Here is an 11,662-nt window from a genome sequence, read left to right as displayed (position 1 = left end):
GGGGGGAGAGGGAAGGTACCATACTGGGAAATGGCTCCAAGAAGGGCTTCCTGCCAGCCAGGTTGCCCTGCTCACAGCTGCAGAGCAGGTCGAGCAGCAGAGCAGAGAGTCACACCTTCGCCAGCCTTTCCCCCTCCACCTTGGGCACATTCTGGGTCTCCCTCTGTGCAGCATCCATTTTATTTCCAAGCAAAAAGACCACAGCTCCATCCTCGATACCTTCCTGAAAAAGAAACAGAGTAAAGCACCCTAGAGACTCAGCTGAGAGAGGGAAATATCTTGGAGCAGATCCTGTTCCAGCTCATGCAAATAAGACCTTCAGTGGCAGCAGGATCAGGCCCTTTAGCTCATTAAAGGGCCATTCCTCAAATAGCCCCAGGAATTTGTGGAAGGAAGCTTAAACTATGGGAATGTATTTCAAATGTTTGGTATGTACAGCTGGGATGCTGAGAGAGGGGAGACAGGACATAAGTTCCTCTCTGGGAAATAATAAGCCTAAAGAAAAGCAGTTTGCCCCATAGACTGTTCGGAATTTAAGTTCAGGCAGAGCTGCTTATTAAGTTCAATAATTTTTGTGTGTATGTATGTGTGGTACTATTCGTCTGATGTGCTGTCCTAAACTCAACCATCCCTTGCTGAAAATCCACTGGCCAAGCAAGCTAAGCAACTTTCAACTCTTGTGTAGGGTCTCTGTAGGAACTGTTATTCCTAGGTGATTCCTGGAGCCCATTACCTTTGGTAAAACTTCCTCTAGTTCACTGGCTCACTAGAACATCACCAGAGTTAAGGACTGCAGAGTGGGGCTCCAAGTTATTTCCAAACTTGACCGCCCTGGATGACTTACAGTACCTGAACAGCTTCAAAGCAAGATAAATACTAAGATGGGGAAAGGAAAAGAGATATTATTAAAAGTTACAGATTTCAGGTGCTTTGATTTTCTGTGTGCTCAGTTTAACCTTCCTGAAAGGAGCCTGATTTTCAGAGGCTGGTTAGTTTTAAAAATCTTAACATTTGATCTTTTAGAGTCCAAAGAAATAGCTAAGTGGGGTTTGTTTTTTCCCCCCAACAGGCCTGTGGAAGTTAATAATATTAGAAACCTCCAACCTATGCTTATTCATTTCACTTAGATCCTGGTTTTTGAGACTCGGCACAATCAAAACAAAACCACCCTTGACAATTTCCCTTCAGCTTTGAGTCATCTACACACAACTTATTTAAATTATACAGACAGGTATTTTTGTCTCCGCTAGCAGATACAAGCCACAGATGAATGCTTTTATTGAGGGTTTGGAAATAAAAAGCAGGGGGGCAGACTACAGTGTTAATACACAGTCACCAAATAAAGAGAAAAAAAAAAAAACTGTTAAGGTTGAAGCAAATGAGGAAAAAAAAATGTTACTAATATTTCAGTCTCATCTAGAAATCTCAAAGGAGAGTCAGGATGAGATCGTGCGAAGCGCTGTGCATGCATGCTGCAGGTCTGAGCCTAAACGCACCAGGGCCGTCTTCCTCTCCTGTGCATAGGCAGGACACCAGATCTCCTTGCCTGAGCACAGGTGCAATATGACCATGTTTAGGAGATGTTGCCAATGCACATGGGCTGCTTCCAAACACACACTACTCTTTCGGCAGGTGCCACCATCTTCTCCTAGAAACAGCCCTCCCTCATTTAATGGGCTACCACTGGCTTTGGTGTCTTCAACAAGAAGCCCCTGGTCCCAAACTGACTACTACAGGCAGTACCCATAGCATCTGCTCTGGTAAGTCATCTTCCCACGGTCAATAGGACCTCCTGGGGCACTGGCGAACATCGCTCCCAAACAGACTGTTGGAGCTGGTCTGGAGCAAGGCAGCGGCAGCACCACCAGCATTAGAGAGCTGAGGCCCCGCTCTCACCTGGACACTGCTCATCCAGTTCCTCACTGCCGTGAAGGAGCACTCGGCTGTAATGTCATACATCACCAGAATCCCATCCGCCTTCCGGAAATACTGCTTGGTAATGCTCCGAAACCTGAGCCCAAATGAAACCAAAGGCACCCTCAGAACCACGGCTGTGTAATGACAAGAAACAGAATGGGATTATCTGTCTTTTAGTGCAGGCTCTCTGCAAGGCCTGGCAGTCCCTGTGCATGAGATAGTGTCCCTTGGGGCTGGTGTGTACAGACTGGTGACAGACAGGTCAGATCCTCGCACCTTTGAGGCAGGCCAGGCAGCCATGGGTAAGCAGGAGTCTTTCCAAACACATGGTGCTGAGAAAGCAGGAAGGAGTACCTTTGCAGGTTAGACCTTTGGAGGTCAGGAGGAAAGAAAGAGAAGAATCTGTTTAGGTGGGATAGGAAAAGGTAACTGCCTATATAAAAGGAAATGGATGGAAAAAACATGACCTTTCTCTAGGTTCTGCAAGAATCTGCAGACTAAGCTGTACCACAGTATAAACTAGGCATGCATAATGTCTGCCCCAGTGCTGCCAAAACAGCAATTAAGATCTCAGCATCAATACTGTTTCCAGTTTTGAATCTATAAAGCAATGCCATCATACATAAAATCAGCAGTTAGACACAATTTCCAGGAGAAACTCCCACCAGACATCTACTTTGTCCTGTGGGTACCAGTTAGAACCACAGACTTGTATTTTGGGAATAAATTTAAAAAAAAAAAACAAAACCCCACAAACAAAAAAACACAAACCACCACCAAAAAACACATGAAATCTGTAAGCAGTTTGTGACAGGGCCATGATATAACCACATTGATTGCAAACTGATGGAATTAAATGCAACACAAGTACTGAGATCTCACTGGAGAGCTCTGTATTTCAGCCCTGCACAGGATAACAAGCTCTCCCATTCTATTAAGAGCCAAGAAAACCTACAGCAAGTAGTGACCCTCCTGAAGTCTTCAGATGATTGCCTGAAGCCTGTTCTTTCTCACTACAATAAGGGCACGACATTCTGACAAACTACCCAACTGAGAAAGCACAGACCCTGTCTTCACCAGTTGAGGTACACCTCTGGATCTACAGGACAGGCTAGATTCTCCAGAAGAAACATCAAATGTAGCGTGCAACGGTGTCAGGGAAGTCACCAAGGAGTTCTCCTTGCACACTCCAAGAGGTTCCTCTATCTCTTCCATAGGATATTCACAGTTGGATACCTCCAGTTAGAAGTAATTAATATTTCTCTAGAAGTAAGAAAAGCTTTTGCTTCTTCCCAGGTCTCCTATTCAGTATCAGCACTGAGCCAAGTTCTCTCTTGCAAGTACATGTCTAAGACCTGCTAATGCTGCAGGGGCCTACCCTAAAGGTCCTTCTTCAGAGGCAATATCTTGAATTTGGCCTCTGATGCAATCTGGCCTCAGTAAATTGTCACGCTTCATGTCATAACAACTCCCCTTACTGCTCAGCTTCAGCACTGAAATAACCACAGGAGTCCCCTCAAAATCATTATTTCTTCAGCATGAAGCTTGATTTTGGAAGAAATAGTTTGCTTTTCAGTAGATACTCCTACTTAGTACATTCCCACGAGGTCTGCATGGTCTACCTGACTGAGGTAGACAGCATCATTACTCTGTTGGCACAGCTCAGGATTATAATATTCTGATGACCTCAGCTGCCTCCTGAAGGCCTTATTTTTGCCAGGCTCTTGAGGTTAACAGCCCCCTTGAAATAGCTTTTCATCTTCAGCTTCTAAGTGCATCCTAAATAAAGTCTAATTTACATGAAGGTAGTGGTGAGCCTACATCTCTAGTAGCAGATGAAGGTCAAGTGTGTCCTCTACTACTCTGATCCTCACCAACAGTGCTGGTAACATCTAGTGATGGCCCATGCTTTTGAAACTAGAGGCCTTCAAATGGGGAACCTGTATTCACTGTCACAAAAAACTACACTGCCCCTCTACCAAGGATTATCACTTCCATGGGTCTATCAGCAGAAGGGACAGTGGAAGGGGCCAATAGCCTCACTGACAGAGTCCAGCAGGGTAGTTCAATTCGGCTGGCTTTGTCTGAATCAGATCTGGAAAGGTTCACACACTCCTTTCCACCCTCTGAATAGCAAGTAGTGGTGAGCAGCTGGGGACAGCAGTAGCACAACTGAATCTGAGAACAGGTTGTCCATCCAGAGCCTTTGTTTCTATCTTAATCTGCAGCCCTGTCCTGGAGCTTTTCCCAGAAGCAGGCTGATGCAGAAGAGCTTTGAGGGCTAGAGGGGCTTCAACCCCCATACCGTAGAGTGATTTATGGATGGACTACCTGAAGCCACAAGCATGCAGGTCAGACATATGGAAAACTACTTTTCCGTCAACCCTCAGAGTGATCTCCCCGGGCCCCGCTTTGCGGCCACAGCTTCTAGAAATCTCCAAAACAGACCTTTGCTACAGGTTCAGCACTGGAATAGCTGCTGCAACCTCTCTGGTCCTTCTGAAGTTAACAATTTTCCCAGAGACAGAAACCAGGTGCACACACTCTTTCCCTTTCCTCCTGTTTCCTACACTGAGCCTGGCAGTAGGGCATCCTCACAGAAATTGCTTACCTTTCTTGTCCAGCTGTATCCCACAGCTGTAAGGCAACCTGGGTGTTATCCACCATCAGACTCTTCACCTGGTAATCGACACCTGTCAGGAAGGTAACAATGAACATAAGATAGGATGGGGAGAGAGCAGCTTGCCATTGCAAAGCCAATGGCCAAGATCAACACTGTTTAGTTCAGGGAAATTGTAAGATTGATTCAAAATTGGGTGAGGGACCATCCTTACCTTTAGTTGGGCTAAAATACAGGCAAAAAGCATATGTCCAGGCTGATTTTCCCACCCTTCTTAGCCAGATGAGTCAGGAACCCTGTTACTTACCGATGGTTGCATTGAGCTCAGCCAAGAACCTGCCATAGCAGAAGCGGTGGATGAAGGAACTCTTCCCAACGCCAGAGTTCCCTACAAACACCACTTTAAAGATGTGGTCTGGGGAACAGCTGGCTGGTTCCAGTGCCTGGAGCTACAATAGAAGAAAGGGATGCAGTTTTGAGAAGCCCAGCTGCAGACTGTGCTTTGATTTAGGCACTGGATCCCTGCATTATAAACCTATGGAACTGGAGTTAGATGGGAGGAGAGTCAGAAACCCTCAAGTCCCTGGTAGCAGGTGTTTGAGGAAGAACCCCAAGTAATTAGACTCACCCTGGTTTCGGTGCCAACAGGCTGACCTCTAGGAGGCAATGGAGCATCATCTAATCCATCTGCATTTTTTCTACAGTCAGCATCACCCTTCAAAGTCATCTTCAACCACTCAGCATCTGCTGCCAATAACCTTCTCTCCTTGTCTCTGCTCTTCTCTCCGAAGTTTGTGCTGCCTCCTTCTCCTGTCTTCAGCCATGTCCCATTGCCTGGGAAGTATTTACAGTTCTTTCTGTTGGGTTCTTCCACTGCCACATCCACCGGGAAGGTGAAGGGAAGGTCCACAGAGGCCAGTTGTCTGTATTAAAGCCCACAGGCACCACAGGGTGAGAATAGGCAAATTGCCAAAACAACCAGTGCGATCCAATTAGTGCATATGCAACGCTTGCAGGAACTCTACTTCATACATACACTCCCCATACTCCCTGTGACTAAGGCATCAGCCACACCCCTAGGGAAAGAGAGACAGCTCACCTGAGCTATGCTGTACTCATACATTCCGACATTATTTCATTAATTTTAATAAAAATTCCCACCTTCCAGATTTTTCAAGGATTCTTTGCCTCCCACTTCCCCCAGTACTGAAAAATGAGGCAAAGCATACAAAGGTGGCAACAGGAAAAACATTTAAAAAAAAAAAAAAGTGCAACAACCCCCCCTCTATTTTTGTTACCAAATACAACACAAAAAGAAGTAACAAAAGTTTCGAGGTTAGTGAAAAGGGTTTTGACTGCAAGTAGTAGGGCGAGGGCTGGCTGATCGTCCTTGGGAGGCTGCATGCAGTGGGCATGCATGTTACTGCCCTCTGCTGAAGGCACACAGCCATGCTCCAGGAAACCAGCCCATCACTTCCAAACACTGCTGTAGCAAAGTCTTACTGAGTTCAGACAGCAGAAACCTGCCACAGGTGTGCAAATTGCAGTGAGCATGCTCACACCAGGGCCACTTCGCCTGGTGTTAGCTCTGCTCTGGCCTGCATCCACACCTGGCCCTAGGTAAGGAAGCCAGGACCCGAAAGATGTTTGTTTTATAAAGCTTCCAACCAGCCATGCTGCACTCTCAACGGCCAGAAATCCCCAGGACCCCTGCCCAAGCTGTAGTAGTAGGGAATAGGTGTTGCACTGACTGTGCCTACACAAGAGCAGGCTGATGCACTTTGTTCATTGGGGATAGAGCTGACATGGTAAGTGGAGGAACAGTCTTCAGAAGAACAGTTAGAATAACCAGTTTAAACTATTGGCATCATTGCTGAGGAGCAAGGCAGCATCTTAGCTCTGCCTTGGCTTTCCACGGTTAAAGAACTAGACGAAGGGAGTGAGAAGGCTTAGAACTCAAAGGGCTTTATCCACCACAGGTATCTCCATTGCTTTCACTGGCCACCAGATTGCATTTGGAAGCAAATTAGACAGACCAGAGGCTTACTACAGTCAATCTCTTCAGAAACAGCACATCCCACCTCTCTCTGCAACATTTTTCTCTTGCTACTAGTGCAGGAGTCAAGGCAACAACTCTCCTCTCTCACTCCTGTAAGTACACCTCATCAGGGCTGCAAAATTCACCTGCTGCCATGCCTACACTTTTCCCATGAAAGGGAGCTCACATTCTGTTTGTCCTCCATGCATCTGCCCCAAATGCCAGCCCAGAGCCAGGCCAGCTGAAACCTCTCCCCATGGAAAACAGGAAAACAGACACATCCTCCCAGGCTCAGGGGGACAGCCCTCATCTCCCAGGGCTGGCAGGAGTCATGGCAATGAGGGGGTGTGCGGAGGGGAGGGTGGGGGGGGGGGGGGGGGGGGGGGGGGGGGGGGGGGGGGGGGGGGGGGGGGGGCAGGGGGGAGGGACAAACATAAAACTTTGTGAACAGTGACTGCAGATCTAATGGATTTTATTCATGTTTCTCAAGCAATGTAGCGTGATGCAGCACTGGGACAGAGACAGGACCAACAAATACTTCTCCCCTTCTCACATCACCCTCACTGCCAGAATTCTCCACCTGTTAAGCCTTTCCGGTGGGTTTACACCAGCAGTAGCTAGCAGGATCTTTGCAAGAAATAGCTGGGGGGGAGGATAGGAGAACTTCATTATCTGATCCCACGGATAGCATGTCTGCCAGTCACACAGCCATGAAAGAGCTCTGCCTCAGACCCATCCAAGCAACCTCTCAGCCTGGGCTCAAGAATCAGCCCTGCTCCACCTAGTTTTCCATCAGTCCATGAGCCCAGGAGCCTGAAGCTCAATTCTTAAGTGCCACTACCAGAACTGCAGGCATTAAGGGTGAGTTGAAGCTGGAAGAAACTCTGAGCCTAGACCTATGTCTCTGGTTGGCACCAGGAGAAACTGGGAAGCAGTGGAACCTTCTGCAGAGACCTGGTAGGAAACAGGGAAGAGTGCCACCTTTAAAACCTGCTTGGGGCCAGCAGTTGCAGGGGAGATCCAGCTTCAAGCCGGGTCAGGGCTGGGCTGGCCTCTCCCGCCTCTCAGAGGAGTCAGGCTTTTGGCCAATATTAGTGTGCTGGTCACACAACTCATTCACAAGGGCTGATGCTTAATGCCAGCACAGTTCAGGCAAGCATGCAGACATGGGTATTGAAGCCACTGTACAGCCTCCATGTAGTGTGGGGGGCAAGGCCTTGGCCACACAGACATGTTCACCTGCCCTGGCTAAAGGGGAGGCCTGGTGTGCCAGGTGAGCATCTGCAGGTGTGGAGGGAGATGGGCAGGATGAACCCACCTGGAGCTGGGCCCTCTCCTTGGAGCTTTCAGCTGCCAGAGAGAACACAAGCCTTGTGCAACTCCTGCCCTCTCCCATGCCCCAGGGATATAGGCTCTGGCATGAGGTGCCAGTGGACAGGATTTCTGCCTGAGGAGGAACTGGCACACTTGGGAGATGATCCAGTCATTTTATCGGAGCTGCCTGACTCGGTCAGAGGCAGCCTTCATGACCTCCATCCCATGAACTCTCATAGCTTCTGATGGCATTTAGGTTTGCTCACCCATTGCTGCATGTAGAAGCAGCCCAGAGGAGGGCCCACAGCCCGCTGTGGAAATTAGCTAACAGCATCCTCAGCTTCACGCTGAGCCAACACCACCCGATGCCAAGAGGCAGCTAGAGCCACAGTCAAGCTGCACCCCCCCATGCTCCCAAACCCAGCCAGCACCAAGGTGGGAGAACTAGACACAGGTTGACTGACAGGGTACTTCAGCGGGCACAGACTGACACCACAAACACAACACAGACACCCATCTAACCGTTTGACTGGCTTGTCGTCCAGCAGGTAACTGCCTAGCACTGACCCTTTCTTCAACAGGGGCTTTTTGCTCTGAGGCGCCTGGAAGTTGAAAAAAGAAGGGATGAAGAATGCGATTAGGACCCAGGCACCTGACCAGCCCCAGTTTGACCACTTGCCACCGCCACAGACCGCTTCAGAGAAGCAAGTCTGGAGCCCTTGCAACCCCGCACCATGCAGTGGTAGTGCCCCACCAGCAGGCTTGAACAGAGGTGAGCACAGGGCTTGCTTTTCTCAGTTCAGCTCGTTTAACTCATGGAAGAAGGCATCACTGATGCTGCTTTCCCCTTTGCAACAAAATCCATCAAAAATGGTGGTGCCCCAAACTGAACTCTTCCTCTAGCCAGCCAGAGCTTTCATTTCTGTGGCTTGTTCTCCACTTGGTCTCACAGCTGAATCTCTCTTTCCCCACCTGCCTTTTTATTATGCTGATGTTTTGTGGGACAGAACAATTGCCCTTTCCTCAGAAAGCACTAGTACCCCTCCTCCACCGGTACTCACCCAGAGCTGCACATGCACCATAGGAAAGAAAGGAGACTGCTCTGCAAAGGGCAATGTACATGCTCTGCCTTACATAAATGTCCCTCTCCATGCTTTCCTCCGACTTACCTCAGACTACACACTTCCTACAGTCAGTGTTTACCAGCTCCCCAGAGAAGGAGAAAGCAGGACAACTCCTCTCGCAACCCTCTTCCCCCCATACAGTAGCTTTGTCATCCCCAACAGAGTCAAAGATGAGCAACTTGCCCATGATCACACAAGAAAAGCTGTGGCAGAGAGAGGATTGACCTGCCAGCTCCCCCAAATGCCATGCTAAAGCCTAGCCCCCCCTTACCCCCAAACGGACTGGCTAACTGCTCTGGCTATGCACACAAAACACAAAGTGAGAGACAGCATGGCAAGGTGCCCACTGCCTCGGTGCTGGGGGAAAGGGAGATGTGCTTGCTCTGTAAGTCTGGAGATTTCTGACATGTACTCACAAGTTATTTCTGGGGGTAAAGGTGGGGAAAGAAGAGTTTGCAGCCTGCCAGATCTGCCTCTGGCAGCAGTTTTGAACTGACCAAACACCTGCAGGCAGCTCTGGACAGGCCTTCCTTCATGCTGCCCACAGCCCAGGGGAGGACTATGAAGATTATTTCTTCAATAACCCCTGGCTTATTTTAAAAGGCAAAAAATTAAGAAGGTGCTCTGTTGGCCAGAACTCCCAGGACACCTTTACCGCAATGCAATCCAACAAAAGGAGACACTCTGGACTCTACAGAGGACCTCACACAACTAGGAACTTTGGGGGGGCGGGGGGGGGGGGAACCCAAAACATTTTTTACATATAAAACTGGTGTTCAAGAGAAGCTCCAGCCACAGAAACAATCCAGCACTGCGAGGCTCACAACTGTAGAACACCTATCTTCCAAGGCAAAGGACACTCAAGTACATAATGACCCTTCGGTCAACACTGATATCAGGCTGTGGTTCAGCCAACCAGTGGTTCTCCAGTGGGGATGGAGGAGCAAGTTTTCAGGGTTTGAGCAGGTTCACTCAAGGGCACTCTCTAGACACGCAGAAACAAGGAAATCATGTTACAGCCCACTGGAGCTGAGTCACAACCTTCAAGTCACCTGTGAAGCAAAGGGACTCCCAGGCAATCTGCTATGGCACCACCCTACCTGGAGAGGAAACAGCCTGCAGAGTACATACCTGGGTAAGAAAGGAGAAACAACGGGACATGTTTTGCCATTGGTTCTGCTATGCTTTATTGACCTGCCAGGTTTGTGCAACATTTGGCTTTTCACCGGGATGGTAAAGGGACAGACGCGACATCACAGCTGTACAACACACGATGGCAAGGATTCTACAACAACAACAGCACATGTACAAGCATTTTGGATGGGAAAGATTCTGGTTTATCAATGGGATAGGAAAAATTCTGGTTTATCAGTGAAATACAAATATGTGTCTAATGTAGTCAAAGTCCCAAAACACTCTTCATGATGAGCAGACATGAAATTTGCTCTGTCAACATACAGCATGCAAGCATAACTCCATAGCCAGATGGGTCGTGGGTGTGAAACTGAACCTGCAACCCCTGGGTCTTAAAAGCACCCAGCAGTGGTTTGCACACAGGCAGAAATAGCCACACATTGCTACCTGTGACCTAGCCACCTGGGCAAAATGGTGTTCCACACTGCCATGAGGCCAGGGTCTGCCCACTGGCAAGGCCAGAAACTCTTATGAAGAGCAAGGTATTAAGCTGGGCACTGAGAAGTACAAAGGAGCAGCGGCTGGGTTGCTATCAGCTGCGTACAGCCCAACTCCTCCTTCCAACCACTTAAAAATCTTTGCTATGAAAGAACCACTGTTCATCACACCTTCATTTCACAGAAATAACACAACTTTTCCCAGCACTGACAGAGGGTATTAAGGCCTTGGGTTTCTTTTTGGCCTGTAAAAGCATTGATAGTCTCTGGCAGAGAGAGTGTCACACACTGGGGATCCCCATCAGAAGGCTGGACTCTCCTTTTTGCTGCTGCAGGGAAGTATTGCTATTTTCTCTCCCCCTTAGAGTGGGACAGGCTGGACAGCAGATCTTCTGCAGATGTATGACAATAGCAGCATCTCTGCAATCCCTTGGAGCCCTGCTTTCCTGCAGACTGAAACGAGAGTGGCCAACAAGATGTCCTGTCTGACAAAGGAAAAAACCTTACTCCAGTAAAGGCTTCATCTGCCCAGCATGACACAGCCTTGCCAGATGAGCCATGGTGGTATGAGGAGTTCACCCTGCTGCCCCATCCCTACTGCCAGCACAGGGAGAAGGGAGAAAGCAGCTCCTCTGTACTATGACTCTCTCTGCTAGGCTCTCTCTTAGGTCCACCTGCAACTGTCATGTTTCAGAGCAGCCCTGAGCAGGTCCTAGCAGGTGAAAAGGAGAGGAGAATAGAGAAGTGGACAAGCTTTGCACACGCAGAGGTACATACCTGAACCGTGGTCTCCGCAGGCCACCCGCCCCACCCACAGGAATGCAGAAGCTGATGAAGCACTACACATGGAAAGAGGAGAACAAACCATTTTCTTTGCCTGCTTGCACTGGACTCTGCTACAGAGTGACTGTGTTTATTACTTCTCCAAGAGGGAGCAGGAAGCTCTGGTGCACACACACATACTTAGCAGCTTTAAAAATGGAGGGCGGGAGGGGGGGGAGAAAAAAAAAAAAATCTT

The 11,662-nt window shown here is 48.6% G+C and overlaps 1 protein-coding gene across 1 annotated transcript in view; it reads right to left on the bottom strand.

The window, feature by feature from the left end:
- CRACR2B (calcium release activated channel regulator 2B) overlaps nt 1-11,662 on the bottom strand; it is a 47,622-nt gene that overhangs the window by 2,996 nt on the left and 32,964 nt on the right. Inside the window, exons 11-16 of the mRNA XM_009276016.2 lie at nt 8,412-8,491; nt 5,166-5,460; nt 4,845-4,986; nt 4,529-4,610; nt 1,897-2,011; nt 116-223 (exon numbers count right to left, since the gene is read on the bottom strand). Of these exons, the coding sequence (XP_009274291.1) occupies nt 116-223; nt 1,897-2,011; nt 4,529-4,610; nt 4,845-4,986; nt 5,166-5,460; nt 8,412-8,491 (822 nt within the window). The remainder of the gene's footprint in view (nt 1-115; nt 224-1,896; nt 2,012-4,528; nt 4,611-4,844; nt 4,987-5,165; nt 5,461-8,411; nt 8,492-11,662) is intronic.

The sequence above is a fragment of the Aptenodytes forsteri genome, unplaced genomic scaffold (assembly GCF_000699145.1).
Source record: "Aptenodytes forsteri isolate BGI_AS27 unplaced genomic scaffold, ASM69914v1 Scaffold17, whole genome shotgun sequence".
NCBI classification, from domain to species: Eukaryota; Metazoa; Chordata; class Aves; order Sphenisciformes; family Spheniscidae; genus Aptenodytes; species Aptenodytes forsteri.
The sequence above is the reverse complement of the archived record's forward strand: the minus strand, read 5'-3'. Positions and strand labels throughout refer to the sequence as shown.